Source organism: Saimiri boliviensis, chromosome 15, assembly GCF_048565385.1.
Source record: "Saimiri boliviensis isolate mSaiBol1 chromosome 15, mSaiBol1.pri, whole genome shotgun sequence".
Taxonomy (NCBI): Eukaryota; Metazoa; Chordata; class Mammalia; order Primates; family Cebidae; genus Saimiri; species Saimiri boliviensis.
This window is the reverse complement of record NC_133463.1, coordinates 5,284,512-5,307,800: the sequence shown is the minus strand read 5'-3', so window position 1 is coordinate 5,307,800 and position 23,289 is coordinate 5,284,512. Positions and strand designations below refer to the sequence as shown.

At 33.7% G+C, this 23,289-nt stretch overlaps 1 protein-coding gene across 3 annotated transcripts in view; it reads right to left on the bottom strand.

Moving 5' to 3' along the window:
- The window catches only part of SNTG1 (syntrophin gamma 1), a 756,922-nt gene that overhangs the window by 8,289 nt on the left and 725,344 nt on the right, over positions 1 to 23,289 (bottom strand). For all 3 annotated transcript variants that reach the window (XM_074386645.1, XM_074386647.1, XM_074386646.1), the window contains one exon: positions 12,552 to 12,662. In XM_074386645.1, the coding sequence (XP_074242746.1) occupies positions 12,552 to 12,662 (111 nt within the window). The remainder of the gene's footprint in view (positions 1 to 12,551; positions 12,663 to 23,289) is intronic.

The window sequence follows — 23,289 nt, the reverse complement described above, 5'->3', positions numbered from 1 at the left end:
CCCACAGTAACATGGTCACGCAACACTCAATATCATTAAAACATAACTCAACTAAATAGCAAAAATGTCAAATTACAGTAGAAGATCAATCATCATATCAAGGAACAGTGAAATCTTAAACTGAATGGAAAAAAACATCAATAGATGTCAACAATGAGATGACATAGATTTTGAATCATTTGACAAATATTTTTAAGTGGTTGCAACAAAATTGTTCCAATAAGCAGTTATCACCATGCTTAGAACAAATGAACATGTAGAAAGTCTCAGAAAAGAAACAGAAATTCTAGGAAAGAAATAAAAGACATAAAAATAATCAAATTAAAATGTTATAACTGAAAAGTATAATAACGGAAATAAAAAAACTGAATAAATGGCTCAACGGCAGAAAGAAGAGAACAGAAGAAAGAAGAAGTGGATAAAAGAATCGTGAAAAATAACCAGTTAGAATAAAAGGTATCAAAAAGATTGAAAAAAGGAAAGAATATTCAGTGAACTGTGAGACTGAAACAAAAATATAAATATATACTATTCATGTTGTCAGAGTACAAAAAAATGAGGAGCAAAAGTAAGGAACTGAAACCTATTGAAAGAAATTTTAGCTGAAAAGTCATCAAAATCGGGAAAAGATGAAATCCTATAGATTTGAGAGACTAAGTGAAACACAAAGAGGGTAAACTCAAAGAAATCCTTGCCAAGACGCATCATAGTCAACTTCTGAAAACTAGACAGCAAAAAGTCTTGAGGGCAGCGAGAGAGAAATAAAACCTTACCTATAGAAGAACACAAGTCAAATGACAGAGAATTTCTCATCAGAAATCATACAGCCAGAAGGAAGTGGCACAAGACTTTTCAACTGCTGAAAGAAAAGAACTGTCAATCCTGAATCCTATATCCAGCAAAACAGTGCTTCAGAAATCAAGGGAAAATCAAGCCATTCTCAGCTAAAATAAATAAATAAATAAATAAATAAATAAATAAATAAATTTACAATAAGAAGACCTAACCTAAAAACATGACTTAAAAAGGACAAAAACAGAAAATAATTACAGAAGCTGTCTTGGAACTTAGGAAGAAGGAAATAATATGGTAAGAAAAGTAATCCATAAATACTTCACTTCTTCTCTTGAGTTTTCTAACTTATATGTGGGTATTGAAACAAAAATTGTAACATTTTCTGATTTGGTTCTTACTATATGTAAATAAAATATTTAAAAATATTGATAGAATAGTGTAAAATATTATAAAATACAAAACATATTAATATACATTTTAAATATATAATAGTTTATATATTTATATATAACTATATAAAATATAAATATATAATATATATGCATATATAAGTATAATTTATATATAACAATATAGTATAAATGTATTAATAGTATTTATTAATAGATGCTTACTTATAATATATAAATATTATAAACTATAATATATTATATATTATAAAATGTAAAATACAATGAAATAAGTGAAGAGACTTAAAATATGTTAAGGTTTCTACACCTAACTGATAGGCTGTTGATTTCACTAGAATGTGAAGATATGTACAAAATGTAACCCTGAGAGTAACCACTAAGAACACTATATGTTGAAGTATACTCAAAAATGCTATGGATAAAATCGATTTCTAAAAGAGTATGTTCAAAAAAGGCACATGAAGGCAGAAAAAAAAACAGAAAAATGGAAAAGGAAAAGAGAGAGAAGAAAATTCAAATATACAATGGTAAATATAAGTCAAGACATTGATAATTACAATAAAAAGTTAAGTTGTCTAAATACACCAATCAATACACAGAGAGTAGCAGAATAGATTAAAAACCAGGTTCCAAACTTATGCTAACTACAAGCTCACTAAATATAATGATGTAGTTATATTTAAAGTAAAAGATAATAAAAGATACATCATGTACATTCTTATGAAGAAAAATGACTAGTGGCTATATTGACATTAGATGAGCTAAACTTCAAAGTAAAGAAAATTACTGGACAAAATGAGACAAATTAATTAATAATAAAAGTATAAAACTATAAGAAAAACATATCCACTCTAAGTATGTATGCACCAAATAACTTAGCTGTAAAGTATGTAAAAAATAAACTGATGAAATACACAATTACATTGAAGTCTTCAACATCTCTCTTAATTGATAAAAGAGTAAAACAGAATGTCACCAGATATACAGAATTCAAAAACACCATCAACTGACAAAATCAAACTAACATTTTTAGAACTTTTGCCAAACAAAAATAGAATATGCATTATTTGCATGTTTCTGTAGAAATTTGAACATACTGGGGGCATAAAACAAATCTCAATCAATTTTAAAATATTAAAGTGCTAGAAGCTGTGTTTTTTGACCACAGAAGTATGAGTAAAAGAAAGAAAACAAAAACAATATCTGACACTTGAAAATGAAGCCACAGAATTACAAATTTTCCATTACATACAAGAGAGTCTCAAAAGAAAGAAAAAAAATATGTTGAACTGAATAACAATAAAAATAAAACAGGGTCAGGATGCAAATGTTCTGTCTTGAATGTTTCATTGTCAGTATCTTGATTGCAGTGATGTACTGTATACACTAGAGTGCTTTTCAATTTAAAACTATTTCTCTTGAGAACATCATACAGTTAAATCATTTTAAAAATTATTGTTAATCTCTGCCTCTTGTTAGAGTGTTTAATATATTTACTTTCAATGTAATTATACATAAGGTAAAATTCAACATATATCACAAGTTTTTGTTTGTTTCTTTATTTTTCTTTTCTTTTTTTTTTTTTTTTTTTTTGAGACGGAGTTTCACTCTTGTTGCCCAGGCTGGAGTGCAATGGCGCGATCTCGGCTCACCGCAACCTCCGCCTCCTGGGTTCAGGCAATTCTCCTGCCTCAGCCTCCCGAGTAGCTGGGATTACAGGCACGCGCCACCATGCCCAGCTAATTTTTTGCACTTTTAGTAGAGACGGGGTTTCACCATGTTGACCAGGATGGTCTCGATCTCTCGACCTCGTGATCCACCCGCCTCGGCCTCCCAAAGTGCTGGGATTACAGGCTTGAGCCACCACGCCCGGCCTTGTTTCTTTATTTTTCAATTACTGTTTCCATTTGTGGGGGTATAACATTGTATATGTACATGTCTATAAATATGTATACACTATTTATATAAATTATGTATAAATACATAGTACATATAATTTTAATTCTCATTTCTTTTCATCATTATTTTTTATTATTTGGAGGAATATAATCACATTTTAAAATAATTTAGTTCACAACAATGAGAATTTCAATAGTGCTCAAAAAATTTGGTTCTATATACCTCTGTTTCCTCCACTTCTTTGTGCTATTGTCATACACATCTTTATCCATTACAAGCCCAAAGACACAGTGATATAATTATCATTTTATGAATTTTTCTTTCAAATACTTCAGAAGAATAGCACCAATTAAAATGCATTTATACTGTCATTTAAATTGAATTATGTATTTACCATTAATAGTGTTTTTATTATTTCTAAGTGTGAATTCAAGATATTATCTAAAAATTATTTTCTCTAGTGTATAGTTACTAGCGGTAAATGTTCTTTTTTTTTACATATGTAATAATGACTTAATTTTCCTCCATCTTGGAAGAAGAGTTTCACTGAATAAGAACCTCTTATATGACAGCCTTTTCATTTCAGCGCTTAAACGTGTCATTCTATTACTTTCCGACTTACACAGTTTAATATTAAAAATGAGCTGTTATTCTTATTAATGATTCTTTGCATGTTGTGACTCATTTTTCTTTTGCTGTTTCTAAGATTCTCTGGCCTGTTGCTGGTCAAGCATGATGACTGTATGTGTTTGTTTTTATCTCACATGGAGTTAATTGAGTCCTTCAAATATATAGATTAATATTAAATTTGAGAGGTTTCCAGCTGTTATTTCTTAAAGTGTTCTTTCTACCGCTGTATCTTCTTTTTTTCTTGGTATTCCATTTATATATATCACAGCACAATTTATGCTGTCATATAGACTTCTGAGACTCTGCTATTTTTCTTCATTTATATTTTTGTTATTTCTTAGACTGGATAATCTCAGTTGTTCTATTGACACTGAGATATAGTGAACTCTTCATGTTCTCTTAATCTTTCTTCATAAACTCAAATCTTTTGTTCAGTTCATCTAAGGATTTATAAAACATCAGTTATTGTACTTTTCAACTGAAGAATTTTGTTTGATTCTTTTTATTACTTTTATTCTTTCATTGACCTCTATTTGGTCAAACGTGCTAATTCTTTGAGCATAGTTTTGTTTAGACCATTTAATGTATTTTTAAGACATGACATAATTTGTTTTACTAGTAAGTGCATCAGATGGTTGTCCTCAGAAAAAGGTTCTACTGAGTATATTTTCTTACAGAAAAAACACAATTTTGAGTTTTTTTTCTCATTTTTTCAATGTCTCATAATTTTTGTTTAAAACTGGCATTTCAAAGAATATACTTGGAAGTCAGATTCTCATTCTTCCCAAGAGTCTGAGGCAGTTGCAGTTTGTTATTGTTATTTTCCTATCTGTTTCACTGATAGGAAACAGACTGTTTCTATGTAGTTTCTTGGTCACCTATTGTTTTGACCAACGTATCTGTAAATGACTAGAAGCAAAGTTTTACAACTTTTCCATGAGGCTCTGTGTATGTTTTCTGGCACTTTAATGCTCTGGCAATTTACAACTCTAAGTCTTTGCTTTCGTCTTGCAGAGGTCCTTAAGGCCAGCCATAACTGAGCGTTTAGGGCATCTTTTGCTGTCATGTGCACAGCCTGGCACATTTATGTGCCTTTCTAGTTTCTCAGGAATGTACTGGAGCTACTAAAAGCCCCTTATTAACATTTCATTCCTCAGATCTTAAGTTTTTCAACAGTATTTTTTTTGCTGCAGCTGGTATTGTCAGTTCATGCAGGTGTGACCTTAAACAACTGCTGTTAATTGTTAAATGCTTAGGTTAGGGATTTTCCCAATGAGCAAGGTCAGAGTCAAGTCAAGTAATGACAAGGTCTGTGTCTTAGTCTGTGTTGCTGTAACAGAATAACTGAGGCTGGATAACTTATAAAGAAAAGAGATAAACCTCTTGGCTCATTACTCTGGTAACTGAAAACTGTGCAATGTGGCAGCTGCATTTGTGAAGGTTTCAGGCAGCTTCACCCCCTGGCAAAATACGGAAGTCAAGTGGGCATGTGCAAAGAGATCACAGGATGACAGAAGGGCAAGTCACAGAAGCCAGATTCTTTTTAACAGCCCACTCCAGTGGGAAACAACCATTTCCACAAGAGTAGGATCTCACTCACCTTTGCAGCAGGTAATTAATTTATTTGGGGGGGAATCTGCCCCCACCACCTGAACATCTCCCTCTAGGCCCCACATTCCAACACTGCCATATTGGGAATCAAAGTTTGACATGAATTTCAGAGGAACAAACCATATTCAAAGCAAAGCATTTCACTCCTGACCCCGTAAAACTCATGTCCTTTTTACAATGCAAAACAAAATCATTCCCTCCCAACAGTCCCAAAAGTTTTAACTTTTCCAACATCAACTTGAAGGCCCAAAGTCCCAATTCTCTTTTGAGACTCAAGGCAAGTTCCTTGTAGTTTTGAATCTGTGAAATCAAAAACAAGTTATTTATTTACAAGATAAAATGGTATAACAGACATTTAGTTGATATTCCTATTCTAAAAGGGAAAAATTAGAAAAAAAGAAAGAAATGGCAGGCCTACATAAGTCCAAAACCCAGTAGGGAAGACAGTAAATCTTAAGACTCCAGGATAATTTTCATTGATTCTGTATCTCATACTCTGTGTTCACTGGTATGAAGGTATATTCTAAGGTCTTGGGAAGTTCAACTCTCATGACTTTGCCCATGTGTCTGCGCTCTAGCTTAGGCACTATGTTCTTCTTAGAAAGGCCTGCCCTCAGGAGAAACTAGGTAACCCGAGCCTAACCTGCTGGTGTTTCATCAGAGCCTAACTCACCTTGGAGAAGGGAAATACCCCACTCCAACATTCTCCAGCCATCCTGTCCCACTTAAGTGGGGGTGACTGAGCAGCACATGTGAAGTCACAGTTCAGAGGCACAGGCCTGCTAAAAGATTGAGACCTACTCAAAAACTGTAGAACACTCCCCTCCCTCACCTTAACACAACACTACTGAAGGCATGCTTATAACAGTTCCTTTTACTCAGTACCTCATGCCTGACAATCAAGAAAGCATTGCAATTCATAATACAAGGAAAAAAGACACCAGAGTTTACAAACAGGGCAAGCATCACAATCAGGTGCAGATATGGGACGGACATTGCATTTATTAGAACAGGCATTTAAAACAACTATGATCAATATGTCACAAGCTTTAATAAATGAAGTAGACTACATGCAAGAACAAATAAGCAATGTACACAGAAAATGGAAATTCTAACAAAAAAGAAAAAATGAAATGTTATTTATCTAACAGGTAACAATTTATTTAAAATAATAACAATGTATTAGATTGTGTATATTTCCGTATAAGCAAAATGAGTGACAGCAGTAATATAAGGAACGAGAGGCAGGAATTAGGAGGATTTTGTTATCATAAGATATACAGCATACAAAGCAGTGTAGTGTTATTTGAAGTGAACTTGGTTTAGTTGTAAACATATTTTACAAGGTCTAGAGCTACCACTGATAAAAAATAAAACAATATATAACTGTTGTGCTAATAAGGAGAGAGAATGGATCATATTAAATATTTAGTTAAAATTACAAAAGCTGTAAACATGGAAAACGAAAATAAGAATAAAGAACAAGGGCAATAAATTCAGAAGAATAAAAAATATTGTAGATATTTATCCATCTGTATCAAAAGCTATTTTGAACATTAGTGGTCTTAAATATGCATATTAAAAAATAAAGATTGTCAAAATGGATAAAGAAATAAGACCAAAGCATATGTTATCTGAAAGAAATCCACTTTCAATGTTATAAGCACATATAGATTAAAAGTGAATGAACAGAGAACGACGTGTTATGCTAACACTAATCTAAAGAAAGCACTAGGAGTTTTATTGATTCTAGACAGAGTGGACTTCACCAAGGAAAGTTTTCAGGGAAAGAAAGGGACGTTACACAATGGTAAATAAATTATCTCCTAAAACATAACAGTCCTTAGCATGTATACACCTGAAAAAAGAGCATAAATATACGTGAGGCAAGACTGATAGGACTGCAAGGAGAAATAGAAGAATCCTCTGTTATAGTTGATATGAAAGCCTTCTTTAAAACTTGAAATTCAATTAATGTATTACATTAAATCAACAGGCCAAAGAAGAAAAATCGCATGATCATATCAATAGATGTGGAAAACTCACTGGACACTCATACATGATAAAAACTCTCAGTAAACTAGGAGGAGGTTGGGGACATCCTCAACTTGGTAACTATTACCTACCAAACCAACAGCTGATATCATTCTTAATTGTGGGAATATCCAAAACTTTTCTACTAAGGTTGTAAAAAAAGCCAAAGATATTCTCAGACACATATTAGGTAAGTTAATATAAAACTAACTAAATATACAAAAAAACTATATGAGGGAAACCATCAGACATTGATAAATCTAAGAACAACTAAATAAATGGAATATATTTCATGTTCATGGACAGGAAGATTCAATATTGTCTGGATGTCAGTTCTTCCAAATTTGAACGACAGATCTCATAAAATTCCAATCAAAATTCCAGCAAGCTACTTTTGGATATTGACAAATTGATTCTGAAATATAGAGAGAGTAGCAAAAGATCCAGAATAGCCAATGCAATATTGAAAATCAAGATCAATGTTGAAGGATTGACGCTACCAAACTTCAAGACATATACTCTAAAGCTAAAGACAGTGTGATGCTGGGGGAAAAAAAAAGACAAATAGATCAGTGGAACAGAAGAGAAAGCCTAGAAATAGACCCAAAAATATAGTCTGCTAATCTTTGACCAAGGAGCAAAAAAATTCAATGGAGTAAATATGGTCTTTTCAACAAATAATACTGGGAAAACTGGACATCCACATGCAAAAAAAAAAAAAAAACCATAAAAAAGCTAGACAGAAATCTTACACCCTTCACAAAAAAATAATTCAAAACAGAACACAGCCCCAATTGTAAAACACAATAATATAAAAACTCCTAGATGATAATATAGTACAAGGTCTAGATGACCTTGGCTTTGGCAATGACTTTTTAGATTCTATGCCAAGTGCATGATCCATGAAAGAAACAATTGATAAACTGGACTTTATTAAATTAAAATTTTCTGCTCTATGAAAGACATTCTCAAAAGTGTGAAAAGACAAACAACAAATTGGACAAAATTATTTGCAGACAGCATATCAGATAAAAGATGCTAAACAAAATATGTAAAGAACTGTTAAAACTCAGTGATATCAAAACAAAAATTCCAATTAAAAATGAGCCTGGAACCTTAAAAGACACATTACCAAAGACTATATAGAGATGAAAATAAGCATATGAAAGTATGCCCCACATTGTATATCATCAGGTAAATACAAACAACAATGAGATACTACTATACAGCTATTAGAATGGTCCAAATCCAGAATATGGACAACAATAGATACTGGTGACATTGCAGAGCAAAAGCAACTTTCATTAATTGGTGATGAAAATGGAAAGTTCCACCATTACTTTGGAAGATAGTTTGGCAGTTTTTAAAAACCTAAACATACTTTTACCATATGATCTAGCAATCACACACATGCTATTACCCAAGAAAGTTGAAAACGTATGTCTATTCAGAATCCTGAATATAGATGTTTAGAGCAGTTTTGTTTATAACTTCTAAAACATGGAGGCAACCGTGATACCTATCTGTAGGTGAATGGATCAATAAACTTTTGTACATTCAGAAAATTGAATATCATTCAGTACTAAAAAGAACTGAGTTATTAAGTCATGAAAAGACGTGGAGGCAACTTAAAGTCATATCACTAAGTAAAATAAGCCAATATGAAAAGGTTAGCTACTGTATGATCCAAGTACATGACATTTTGAAAACAGCAGAACTATGGAGACAAGTTTTAAATATGAGTCATTTCTTGGGGTGGGGAGAGTAGAGGTGAATAGAAAGGGCACAAAAGATGTCTAGGGTAGTGAAATGACTATGATCCTATAATGGCAGATACCTGTCCCTATATGTATCAAAACCCATAGCATGTGTAACATCAAAGTGAACCCTAATGGAAACTACGGACTCTGGGTGATAATGATGTATCACTGTTAGCTCATCAGCTATAACTAATGTGCCACTCTGGTGAAGGATGTTGACTACAGAGTGGGCTGTGCTTGTGTGGGGACAGGTGATATACAGGAAATCTTTGTCCCTTCCACTCATCTTTGCTTTGAACTTAAAACTGCTCTGAAAAATTAAAGTCTGTTTTGAAAAAAGAAAGGCAGATATCTATTTGTCAAAGAGAAAGACATAAGGGAAATAAAAACATATTGAACTGATGAAAATAGAAACACAAGATGTCAGAATTTTGGGGCTACAGCAAATGCAGTGCTAAAAGCGAAATTATAAAACTAACTCCTATACTAGAAAGGATATTTCAAATTACAATTCTAAAATATTATCTCAAAAAAAGTTAAAAATGAGAGCAATATAAAAGCCAAAGCTACTAAAAAATGGCTAATATTAAAAGAGCAGAATTCATTGAAATGATTACAGAGCCCAACATAGAAATTAATAAGAAATTAATGTGATTCTTTGAAAAGCCTCTAGCATAGTTAACAGAAAAACAGAGAGAAGGCACCAACAAAATAATAATCTAACAATATTATCAGAACATGGGCAAGAAACAGGAAGAGAAATCTCCTCACCCAAGAGGATATAACATACACGGCTAGATAATAGGCATGTAAAACGTTGTTTATCATTACCAGACTTGAGGGAAATGTAAATTAAGACTATGATAAACAGAACCAAAATTTTAAGTGACAATACCCCAAACTGGTAGGGATGTAGAGAAACTGGATCACTTACACATTACTGGTAGGATGTAAAATGTTACTTATGTTCTATAGCCAATATAGAATATAATTTGGCATCTTATTTAAAACTAAACAAACATTTTCTATTCTATAGTGTAATTTGCCTTTCCAGCATTTATCCCTGAGAAATGAGAACTTACAGCCACACAAGGACATCCACCGTACTATTGCTTTGCTCCTGTGATGTTAGCTTACTGCTCACAAGTCGTAGTTATAGAGGTTACACCGTAGTCAGTAAATTGCTGCCTTCAGTTCTTACACAGTTTTTATGTCAGCAGAGGTAACGTTCAGGTGATACAAGTATGACTAAGCAATTCTGTAGGACTGGCCACCATTCCGATTGGCTAGCATTGTTTGTAGCTTAAATAGTCTTCTTATTTTATTGGGTATTTTCAGTATTACCCATGGAGATATTATTTTCTTTTATTTTATAAAAAAAAAAAATCCTGAATTTAAAGAATTTCAACAACTCACAAGTGTCATAGTCTCACTATTTTTAAGACTATTTTTTTCATTACTCCATAATTACTTCCTATAAATTTGAGAATTGCACTCAACCAAGTATCTTTTCTTAGGTTAGCTCTTAATGAATTACATGATGAGCTAAAGCTTTAAAACACAAAAATTACAAGAATGGGTAATATTTAGTAGCTGACAGGTAATTTCTATTATAGTTGTCAGTATAATTAATTGCATGCATAATACATGCTACACTAAATTAACATTTAAATACTACAGTTGGTAGCCGTTAGATTGCATTTATCTCTCTTATTCCTGTGAAAGGGTTTGTTAGCTTATTAAAAAGTGTTGAAGTAACTAGCTGAATCCTACACTGCTGTCAGCAACTGGCGGTTGAGGTTCCCATCAGAATAAATGCTAGAATAATACAGACTGACAATACTAGCATCTTTTATCAGTATTACAATTTGTGCTCTGCTTTTAAAGATTAAGAAATAGCTAAGGGTAATTTTATTTATTTATTTATTTTTTTTTGAGACAGAGTCTCGCTCTGTTGCCAGGTGCCAGGCTGGAGTGCAATGGCGCGATCTCGGCTCACTGCAACCTCTGCCTCCTGGCTTCAAGCAAATCTCCTGCCTTCAGCCTCCCAAGCACTGGATCTACAGGCGTGCACCACCACGCCCAGATAATTTTTGTATTTTTTAGTAGAGACGGAATTTCACCGTGTTGGGCAGGATGGTCTCGATCTCCTGACCTAATAATCCACCCGCCTCGGCCTCCCAAAGAAAGGTAAATAATTTCTGCAAAGAGTAATGCATTCTTTGATATTGTTAGAATACTTTGTGGTTGGCACAAATAAATGATTGATAAGTGGTACCTGGAGAGAGAGAATAGGAACAGTAGCAAGAGGTGGAGAAAGGTCAGGTGCAGAGATGGGTCTATATTTAGGGAAGAGGATGTGTTGAAAAAACTTATGAGGCAGGTAAAATAAAGGGAGTGGAAGACGTTGTCAAGGCATTTGTGTAAACTGATGGGAGACAAATGTGAGGCCAGCCCCTGGGAACATCAGTGCTGCAGGCAAAGGAGCCTGTTGTAGGAGAGATGACAGTTCCCACCTTACACAACCCGTGAGCTAGGAAGGGCAGAAAAGATTAATCCAAAGACAAGTAAGAGACAAGAATGGGACATCTCCAGAGATACTCAGACAAAAAGCTAAGGAAAAAACTTAAGAGAAAAGCAGAAGATATGTAAGTCTAGAAGGAATCACCTTGTTAAAAGAAAGAGAATTCTAATCTGAATATAGAGCAGTGTTACAGGAGACTTTGCCTAGAATATCATCCAGGGAACATTCCTTGGAAGGTTCTAAATATCAAGCTAAGGCTCCTTATCCCTGAATTTAATAAGGAAAGGGGTATAACAGAAATATGGTAAATTTAATTTATAGCTGAAAAATTATATTGAGTTTTCATGTTCATAGATATAATTTTTTCACTTCGCATGTGTTACTTATTCTTTCCTCCATACTGAGATAATGCATTTATAATTTATTCTAAGGCAAACATTGTTATTGTCAATTTTATACTATGGTAATAAAAATAATGCAGACTTTGAATACATGAGAAATATATAAATAAAACGTAACTATGTAAATTTATGTAAATATAAAGTCAGAGTTTTACAAAGTATTTTTAATTATTACTTAGGAAGAAACCACCAAAGGACTGTGTTAGCTCCCAGGACATTATTTTAGTGTAACCCAGATGCAGTTTATAAGGAATTAAAATTAAGAAATCCAATTAGTTTTGTGTAATTTATTTTAAGTGATGACTTTAAGTGAAAATTTGCCAATAAAATCTTAAAGTAAATTTATTCTTCTGGCCATGAGGGCTATTTCAAGATAAGCAGAGTATGTGTGTTTTTGCTCTTGTGATTCCCTGAAAGTTTCTCCCCTTTGTTCCTTAATGGCATTAATGTGGTTACAGGTCTTATGTGATGAATTTCTTGGGTTTACCTTTGCTTCAATCTGTTTAGTATCTGGATTCTGAAACAAAAATTTGATTTTGCTCTTGCCATCATCTGAAGAACCTTTAAGCTGAGAAAATTTATACCTCCAAAGGACAGCCTAAAGGAAAAAAAAGAAACAATGTAAGTCAGTGGAATTAATATCTGCATTCAAATCAAGAAATAGTTCTTTTTTAAATGGTAAAAGTCAATCATACAAAGTTAATACTATGTCTCAATATTTTTAAAGTAAATTAAAAATATCAAATGTTAACATTTGCGATTCAATATTATCATTTAATTTTCAGAAGTATTTTATCCATGAAATAATTATTACAACATGCATAAAATAAATGCTTTTAGTGTCTTGTTTTATGTGTACAGTGAATAAGAATGATATGTTTCATTGAATTGTTTTCAATAGAAGTGATAAGGTGATCTTGAATTGATCATGCTGAAGTTTTATCTTGAAGTCTAAGTAATAGCCTGTCACATTAGTAGATGACATATTAGCTTGAATAAACACTTATGACAAAAACTGATGTGCTGCATTCATGAGATATAGAATCATCATTTTATGGAGCCATTCCCATCAATCTGTAATATCTTGCAAAGTAAAGCTTCTTTCAGAAACATATTCTACAAATATAATTCTCTGAAGCAGAAAATAACAGAAATCTGTTGCCTTTCCAAATAACAAAATTTGAGTTATAAAAGGTTTAATTGCCAAGAAGTGGGAATTGTCTATAATAATTTTTTGTCTCTCCTATATCATAAATCATATTTCTTGAAAGTAGACTCAGCACTTTGCATTTTGATATGTCCTGCAACTAAAAACATATTTATTCAAAGTAAAATACCAATGATATAAATCATTAAAGAGGAAAATTCTGAATTTACTTATCAGCCTAAGGAGTTCTGGGGCTGAGACATTGGGGTTTTCTAAATATGCAATTATGTCATCTGCAGATAGAGACAATTTTACTTCCTTTTTTTTTTCTATTTGAATACCTCTTATTTATTTCTTTTGCCTGATTGCATTGGCCAGAACTTCCAATACTATGTTGAATAGGAGTGGTGAGAGAGGGCACCCTAGTGCTGGTTTTCAGAAGAAATGTTTTCAGCTTTTGCCCATTCAAAAGCTAGAATGGCTGAGTGTTTGTCAGAAATATCTCTTATTGTTTTGAGATACATTCTATCAACACCTAGTTTATTGAGAGTTTTTAGCATTGAAGCGGTATTGAATTGTATTGAAGGCCTTTTCTGCATCTACTGAGATAATCATGTGGTTTTTGTCATTGGCTCTGTTAATGTGATGGGTTATGTTTATTGATTTGTGTATATTGAACTAGTTTTGCATCCCAGGGATGAAGCCAATTGAATCATGTTGGATAAGCTTTTTGATGTGCTGCTGGATTCAGTTTGCCAATATATATTGAGGATATTGACCTGAAATTTTCTTTTTTTGTTGTGTCTCTGCCAGGTTCTGGTATCAGGACAAAGCTGGTCTCATAAAGTGTGTTAAGGAGGAGCCATTCTTTTTTCTATTGCTCGGAATGGCTTCAGAAGGGATGGTACCAGCTCCTCTTTGTACTTCTAGTAGAATTTGTCTATGAATCCATCATAGCCAAATCCATTCTGAGCTTTTCTTCTTTGGTAGGTTTTTAATTACTGCCTCAATTTTAGAACTGATTATTGGTCTATTCAAGGATTCAAGTTCTCCTTGGTTTAGTCTTGGGGGGATGTAGGTGTCCAGAAAAGTATCAGTTTCTTCTAGATTTTCTAGTTTATTTGCATAGAGGTGTTTATAGTATTATCTAATGATAGTTTGTATTTCTGTAGGATCAGTGGTGATATCTCCTTTATCATTTTTATTGCATCTATTTCATTCTTCTCTCTTTTCTTTATTATTTTGGCTAGCAGCCTATTGATTTTGTTAATCTTTTCAAAAAACCAGCTCCTGGATTCATTGATTTTTTTGAAGTTTGTGTGTGTGTGTGTGTGTCTATCTCCTTCATTTCTGCTTGGATCTTAGTTATTTCTAGTCTTCTGCTTACTTTTAAAGTTGTTTGCTCTTATTTTTCTAGTTCTTTTAATTGCAATGTTAGGGTGACAATTCTAGATCTTTCCTTCTTTCTAATGTGGGCATTTAGTGCTATAAATTTCCCTCTAAACACTGCTTTGGCTGTGTCGAAGAGATTCTGGTACTTTGTGTTTTGTTCTCATTGGCTTCAAAGAACTTACTTATTTCTGCCTTTATTTCATTATTTGCCCTTTAATCATTCAGGAGCAGGTTGTTCAGTTTCAATATAGTTGTGCAGTTTTGAGGGAGTTTCTTAATCCTGAGTTATAATTTGCTTGTGCTGTGATCTGAGAGACTTATTATTATGATTTTCATTCTTTTGCATTTGCTGAGGAATGTTTTACATCCAATTATGTGGTCAACTTTAGAATAAGTCCAATGTGGTGCTGAGAAGCATGTATATTCTGTGGAATTGTGGAGAGTACTGCAGATGTCTATTAGGTCCACTTGGTCCAGGGACAATTTCAAGTCCTGAATATCCTTGTTAATTTTCTTCTTATTGAACTGTCTAATATTGACAGTGGAGTGTTAAAGGAATGTTAAAGTCTCCCACTATTACTGGGTGGAAATCTAAGTCTCTTTGTAGGTCTCCAAGAACGTGCTTTATGAATCTGGTTCTCCTATACTAGGTGCAAATACATTTAGGATAGTTAGCTGTCTCTCATATTGATTCCTTACCATTATGTAATGCCCTTCTGTCTTTCTTAATCTTTGTTGGTTTAAAGTGACTTTTATCTCATACTAGGATTAAAACCCCTGATTTATTTTTCTTTCCATTTTCTCAGTAAATATTCTTTCATCAATTTGTTTTAAGGCTATGAGCGTCTTTGCATATGAGGTGGGTCTCCTGAATGCAGCACACCAATGAGTCTCGACTCTTTATCAAATTTGCCAGACTGTGTCTTTTAATTGGGGTATTTATCCTATTTACATTTAAGTTTAATATTGTTATGTGTGAATTTGATCCTGTCATTGTGATTGTAGCTGGTTGTTTTGCCTGTTAGTTGATGCAATTTCTTTATAGTATCAATGATCTTTACAATTAGTTATGTTTTTGCAGTGGCTGATACTGATTATTTATTTCTATATTTAGGCTTCTTTTGGATATTCTTTTAAGGTAGATCTGGTGGTGACAAAATCTCTAAGCATTTGCTTGTCTGTAAAGGATTTCATTTCTCCTTTGCATATGAAGCTTACTTTGTCTGGATATAAAATTTATGGTTGAAAATTCTTTCTTTTAGGAATGCTGAACATTGGCCCCCACTTTCTTCCATCTTGTAAGGTTTCTGCAGACAGATCCGCTGTTAGTCTGATGGGCTTCCTTTTGTAGGTAAATGAACCTTTCTCTCTGGCTGCCCTTAAAATTTTTTCATTCATTTCAACCTTGGTGAATCTGACAATTATGTGTCTTGTGGTTGCTGTTTTTGAGGAGTATCTTTGTGCTGCTCTCTGTATTTCCTGAATTTGAATGTTGGCCTGTCTTACTAGGTTGGGATGTTCTTCTGGATAATATCCTGAAGTGTGTTTTCAAACTTGCTTCCATTCTCTCCATCACTTTCTGGTACACCAATCAAATGTAGGTTTGGTCTTTTCACATAGTCCATAGTTTTTGGAGGCTTTGTTGATTCTGTTTCATTCTTTTTTCTCTAATCTTGTTTTCATGCTTTATTTCATTACATTTATCTTCAATCTCTGATATCCTTTCTTTGCCTTGATTGATTCGACTATTGATACTTGTGTTTGCTTCATGAAGTTCTCGTGCTGTGTTTCTCAGCTCCATCAGGCAATTTATGTTCTTCTCTAAACTGGTTGTTCTAGTTAGCAATTTCTCTAACCTTTTTTCAAGGTTCTTAGCTTCATTGTATTGGATTAGAACATGTTCCTTTAGCTCAAAGGAGTTTGTTATTACCCACCTCTTAAGCCTATTTCTGTCAATTCATCAAATTATTTTTCTGTCCAGTTTTGTTCCCTTGCTGGCAAGGAGTTGTGATTCTTTGGAGGATAAAAGGCATTCCGGTTTTTGAAACTTTCAGCCATTTGAGTCTGTTTTTCCTCATCTTCATGGATTTATCTACCTTTGGTCTTTGATGTTGGTCACCTTTGGATGGAGTTTTTGTGTGGATGTTCTTTACATTGACTTTGATGCTATTCCTTTTTGTTAGTCAGTTTTCCTTCTAACAGTCAGGTTCCTCTGCTGCAGGTCTGCTGGAGTTTGCTGAAGGACCACTCCAGACCCTGTTTGCCTGTGTATCACCAGCAGAGGCTGCAGAACAGCAAAGATTGCTGCCTGTTCCTTTCTCTGGAAGCTTCATCCCATAGGAGAACCAGCCAAATGCCAGCTGGAACTCTCCTGTATGAGGTGTCTATTCACCCCTCCAGGGATGTGTCTCTCAGTCAGGAGGCACAGGGATCAGGGACCCACTTGAGGAGGCAGTCTGTCTCTTAGCAGAGCTTGAGCACTGTGCTGGGAAATCTGCTCTCTTCTGAGTCACTAGGCAGAAATGTTTAAGTCTGCTGAAGCTGCACCCACTGCAGTCCCTTCCCCCAGGTGCTCTGACCCAGGGAGATGAGAGTTTTATCTATTAACCCCTGATGGGGTTACTGCCTTTGTTTCAGAGAAGCTCTGCCCAGAGAGGAGGAATCTAGAAAGGCAGTCTGGCTTCAGTGGCTTTGCGGAGCTGTGGTGGGCTCCACCCAGTTCAAACTTCCCAGTGGCTCTGTTTACACTGTGAGGGGAAAACTGCCTAACTCAGTCTTTAGTAATGGTGGATACCCCTCCCCTCAATCAAGGTAGAGCATCCCAAGGCGACTTCAAACTCCTGTGCTGGCAGTGAGAATTTCAAGCCAGTGGATCATAGCTTGCTGGGCTCCATGGGAGCAGGATCAGCCTAGCTAGACCACTTGGCTTTCTGGATTCAACCCCCTTTCCAGGAGAGTGAGCAGTCTGGTCTGGCTGGTACTCCAGGTGCCACCAGGGTATGAAAAAAAACCTCCTGCAGGTAACTCAGTTTCTGCCCAAATGATAGTCCAGTTTTATGGTTGAAAACCAGTGCCCTGCTGGCATAGGCAACCAATGAAATTTCCTGGTCTGCGGTTGTGAAGACCCTGGAAAAAGCATAGTATCTTGGCTGGAATGCATCATTCTTTACACCACAGTCCCTCATAGCTTTCCTTGGCTAGGGGAGGGAGGTCCTCGATCCCTTGCACTTCTTGGGTGAGGTGATGCCCCACCCTGTTTCAGCTCACCCTCTATGGGCTTCACCCACTATCTAACCAGTCCCAATGATACGAACTAGGTACCTCAGCTGGAAATGCAGAAATCAGCTGTCTTCTTTGTTGATCTCACTGGGAGCTGCAGACCAGAGCTGCTCCTATTCAGCCATCTTGCCAGCTGCCAATCCACTTTTTAAAATTTATTTTTAATTAAAAAAAACTTTTTTTTTTAACTTTTATTTTTTACTTTGGATTGTCTTCACTGTTTGTGTTCTTGTTTGGTTCCAATCTCAATGGTAGTTTAATAGAAATAGCATTGAATGTATAAATTGCTTAAGGCAGTATGGCCAATATACTGATATTGATTCTTCCTATCCATGACCGTGGCATGTTTTTTCATTTGTTTGTGTCATCTCTGATTTACTTGAGCAGTGTTTTGTAATTCTCATTGCAGACATCTTTGACCTCCTTAGTTAGATGTATCCACATGTTTATTCTTTACCTAAATATATTTTTTAGTGTGGTGTAAGTTTGCTTTTTTTTCCTTTTTTCAGACAGAGTCTTACTCTGTCACCCAAGCTGGAATTTAGGGGAGTGATACTGGCTTACTGCAACCTCTGCCTCCTGGGTTCAAGCAATTCTCCTGTTTCAGCCTCCTGAACACTTGGAACTAACGGCGCAAGCCACCATTCCCAGCTAATTTTTTGTATATATAGTAGAGACAGGGTTTCACTATACTGTTAATTTTTAAAAGCTATTTGTATATTTTAGTATCATCCTTTATTCAATATGTCTTTTGCAAATATTTTCTTCCGGTCTGTGGTTTGCCTTTTGTCTTCTTGACACTTAAGTTTAACTTACCAGTGTTTTCTTTTGTGAATTGTGACTTTGGTGTTGTATCTAAAAAGAATCCTCAAATCCAAGGTCATCTTGATTTTTTCCTGTGTTAGCTTCTAGAAGTTGCATAGTTTTTGATTTTTATTTCATTCACTCATTTGCATTTAGATCTGATCCATTTTGAATTAATCCATTTTGAATTATTTTTTGTAAAAGTTGTCAAGGCTGTAAAATTATTTGTCTTTCTGCTTGTGGATCTCCAGTTATTTTATCACCATTTGTTGAAAAGTATATTATTTTCTCATTGTATTGTCCTTGCTTCTTTGTCAAGATAACTTAATTATATTTATGTGAGTCACTATTCTCTCTGACATGATTATTTCACATTTTGTGTCTGCATCATAATATCTCATGTACCCCATAAATATATACACCTACTATGTACTTACAAAAATTAAAAATTAAAAAATTAAAAATATAGTGTTTATGTGGGTCAATTTCTGGTCATTCTCTTCTGGTACATTGATGTATTTGTCTATTTTTTTCACCAAAACCACACCATCTTGATTACTGTACCTTTATAGAAAGTCTGGAAGTGCGGTAATACAAGTGTTATATTTTTGTTCTTGTCCTTCAATATTGTGTTGATTATTCTTGAACTTTTTTCCTTTCCAGATACTTTGGAGTCAGTTTCTCTGTATTCATAAAATAACTGGCTAGGGATTAGATTGAAATTAATAGTATTGTTCAAGTTCTCTATTTCCTTATTGGTCTTCTGTCTGGTTGTGAATTCTATCCTTTATGTGGTGTATAAAACCTTTCAATTGTTATTATAGAGTAACAATTTCTCCCTCCAACTTTGCCAATATTTACTTTACCTATTTGGAGGCTTTGATGTTTGATGAATATATGTTATGTTTACTGTTGTTGTATCTGATTGACAAATTAACTCTTTCATCAACATATAATACTTTTCCTTTTGTAATAATGACTCAAAGTTTAGGTTTTTCTGATATTAGTTTATAAACTTAGCTGGTTTGGGCTACTATTTACACGGAATATATTTTCTCATCATTTCTTTTTTAAATGATCCATATCTTTAGATCTAATGTTAGCCTCTTGTGTACAACATATAGTTAGATCATTTATATATATGTGGAGAGAGAGAGAGAGAAAGAAAAATGGAGAGTTCCACTATTTAAAATAAAAGCTTCTGGAAACAACATATTTCCCAAATCCAAATCCATTCAAATCAAATACTAATTAAAAGTTTTATATGTAAACAATATACAATAAAACATTAAAATCATATATGCGTCAATAATCACGGGAGAAATTTCAAGTAATATGCAATGATATTGAGGCAGAATAAATTAATATAGAATTTCATTTGAAAAATTTATTCAACAGACTTTAATGAAGTGACTGACTAGTATATATTATTTTGCTAGATAATTAGAATGAAAAAGATGCTGTCACTAACCTGAAGACATCAATCTCTGTATAAATAAATGTCTACACTTTGTTTTTTACTACATTAAACTATACAACTTATTGAAAAGCAATATCCAGTCATTTCAATTCATCTTAAATATTTCTTTTAAATAGATTTTATATAATATCATATCCCTTTCACAATAAAACTATTTGGGACAATTTAAGCCTTTGAAAAAAAGATAAAACAGTTAAGTTAGTCATCACATAACTTCCTTTAAAGCAAACCTCATAATATTTTAAAAAGTAATTTAAGCAATCTAAATAATTGAAAAAATACATGGAATTATAAAAGTGAATATTTAGTAATTCTGGAATTCTACGAAGCCCTAGACATGACAGTAATAAGAAATTATAAATTTATTTAGTAAAATTAATGCATATCCACCAATATAAAAAGAAAAATAATAGCCATAATGGTATATAGTAGAAAATATTATAAAGTGTAAGCAAAACTCTAAACACCTGATAAAGAAAAAACAAACAACTCCTTAAAAAATAGACAAAGGACATGAACATGCATTTCTTAAAAGAAGTCATACAGACGGCCAACAAACATGAAAAAAATGCTCAGCATCGCTAATCATCAGAGAAATGCAAATCAAAACCACAAAGAGATTTTTCACAGAATTCAAAATGCCTATTATTAAATTGATGAAAACAACAGATTCTGGCAAGGCTGAAGAGAAAAGGGAGTGTCATAGTCTGTTGGTGGGAATGTAAATTCATACAGCCACTGTGGAAAGCAGTCTGCTGATTTATCAAAGACAGAGATCTAGAACTAGAAATACCATTTGACCCAACAATCCCATTACTGGGTATATAGTCAAAGGATTATAAATCATTATCTTACAAAGACACAAGCACACATATGTTTATTGCAGCACTGTTTACAATAGCAGAGACTAGGAACCAGACCCAAATGCCTGTCAGTGTTAGACTGGATAAAGAAAATGTGGCAAACATACACCATGGAATACTATGCAGCCATAAAAAAGGATGAGTTTATGTTTTTTGCAGGGACATGGGTAAACCTGGAAACCATTATTTTCAGCAAACTGACACAAGAACAGAGAACCAAACACCACACATTCTTACTCATAAGTGGGAGTTGAACAATGAAAGCACATGGACACAGGGAGGGGAACATCACACACTGGGGCCTGTCACGGGTGGGGTTCTAGGGGAGGGATAGAGTTAGGAGAAATATCTAATGCAGACGATGGGGTGATGGATGTAGCAAACCACCATGACACGTATATACCTATGTAACAAACCTGCACATTCTGCACATGTACTCCAGAACTTAAAGTATAATAATAATAAAAAAGAAGTTAAAAAAGAACTACCATTCAGCCTAGAAATCCCATTACTGGGTATATAGCTAAAGGAACATAAATCATTCTGTCAAAAAGATACACACGTTCACGTGATCATCGTAGCACTATTCACAATTGCAAAGACATGGAATGCCCAAATGCCTATCAATGGTATATTGGACAAAGAAAATGTGGTACCTATACACTATAAATACTACATGGTCATAAAAGATAATAAAATCTTGCTCTTTGCAGCAGCATGGATGGAGATGAAGGCCATAATCTAAGCAAATTTAATGCAAAACGGAAAAACAAATTCCAGTATTCTCATTTATAAGGGGAGCTAAACACTGAGTACAAATGGACATGCATATAGGAACAATAAACAGTGAAGAATACTAGAGAGATGGGGAGGGTGTTGTGGGTTGAAAACCTATCAGGTACTATGCTCACAGTCTGAGTGACAGGGTCCATCCCCTGAACCTCAGCATCACGCAAAATTCCCACATAACAACTGCACATTTATCTCCTGTGTCTAAAATAAAAGTTAAAAAAAAAATAACTGCACAAAGTACAAAAGAAATTGCAGAGAGATGTAATTTTTTAAAGAGGAAAAGCAATTATTTTGTTAATAACTATAGGAGAACCTGTTTAGCCTCACTAGAAATCAAGAAGACTGCACTGATATTACAGAGGCTGTTTTTTTCAATCATTATATTAGTAATGATCACTGAAAATTATGTTAACTAAAGCTAATAAGGTTATGCTAAAAAATGTTTACATAGCAATCCTGGTGACAGTGTGAAAATTTAGGTCAATAATTTTACCTATATATTTTATGTACTTAAAATGTTAAGAATATTTGATCCAGAAATTCCATTTATAAAAATCAACTGAAAGGAAATATAATATATAAAGAGTAAAGGAATATGTTAAATAACTTATTAATATAAAAAATTCTAAATATTTTTCATTAAAATAATGCTCTTGAGTATTATTTAAATATATGGAAGAATGCAAGCAATATAGTGTTCATGGGGAACATAAGGACAAAAATTAATTTTAATTTAAAATAAACAAAGATAGCTGTAAAAAAAGAAAAACAGAGAAAAAAATTCTGCCAAAATACCTCACTGTTTGTAACATGGTCTTGACATTAAGCTACTGTGTAGTTTTGGACAAGATACTTTATTTTTAGCTTGGCTTAGCTATAAAATGAAAGGTTTTGAAATTCCCAAATTATAACTATAAATTTGAAATGATGATAATTTATATATAGTAATTACACTATTAAACAGGAATTTGCCATTTCAGCTAGATGAGCTTTTAAGAGTGAACAGATTTTAAAAGCTCATTATTTTAAAGAAGGCATAATAAAGTTCCTCTGGCTATAAGAACATGTATTAGAGGCATATGAAAGAGGTTTGATACATTTTCGAATATGAACCATGAATCCTTGGCTGTGAGTAGGATACCTCAAAGATGGATATAAAGAAGTTAATGAATACACTTAGCTGAAGGGTTGGTCAGCTACAAGACAATGCAGTAAACTAGGAAAAGAGGCAAGAGTCTAGGCAAACTGTGTAAACTTGTAACACTCAAAGAAATTTACTAAGACCAATTTGGAATCATCTAAGTCAAAATTGCTGCCAACGAAAGTTATAAAGTTCTGAAAAATGGCTTCACTCAAGGACTCTGTGTTAATCTTATTTCTTTTACCAATATTTTGTTCCTAAGACTCTGATCGTGTGGCAATTATGTTAAGAATATTAATGATGAAAAGGATAACCAGACAGCACCAT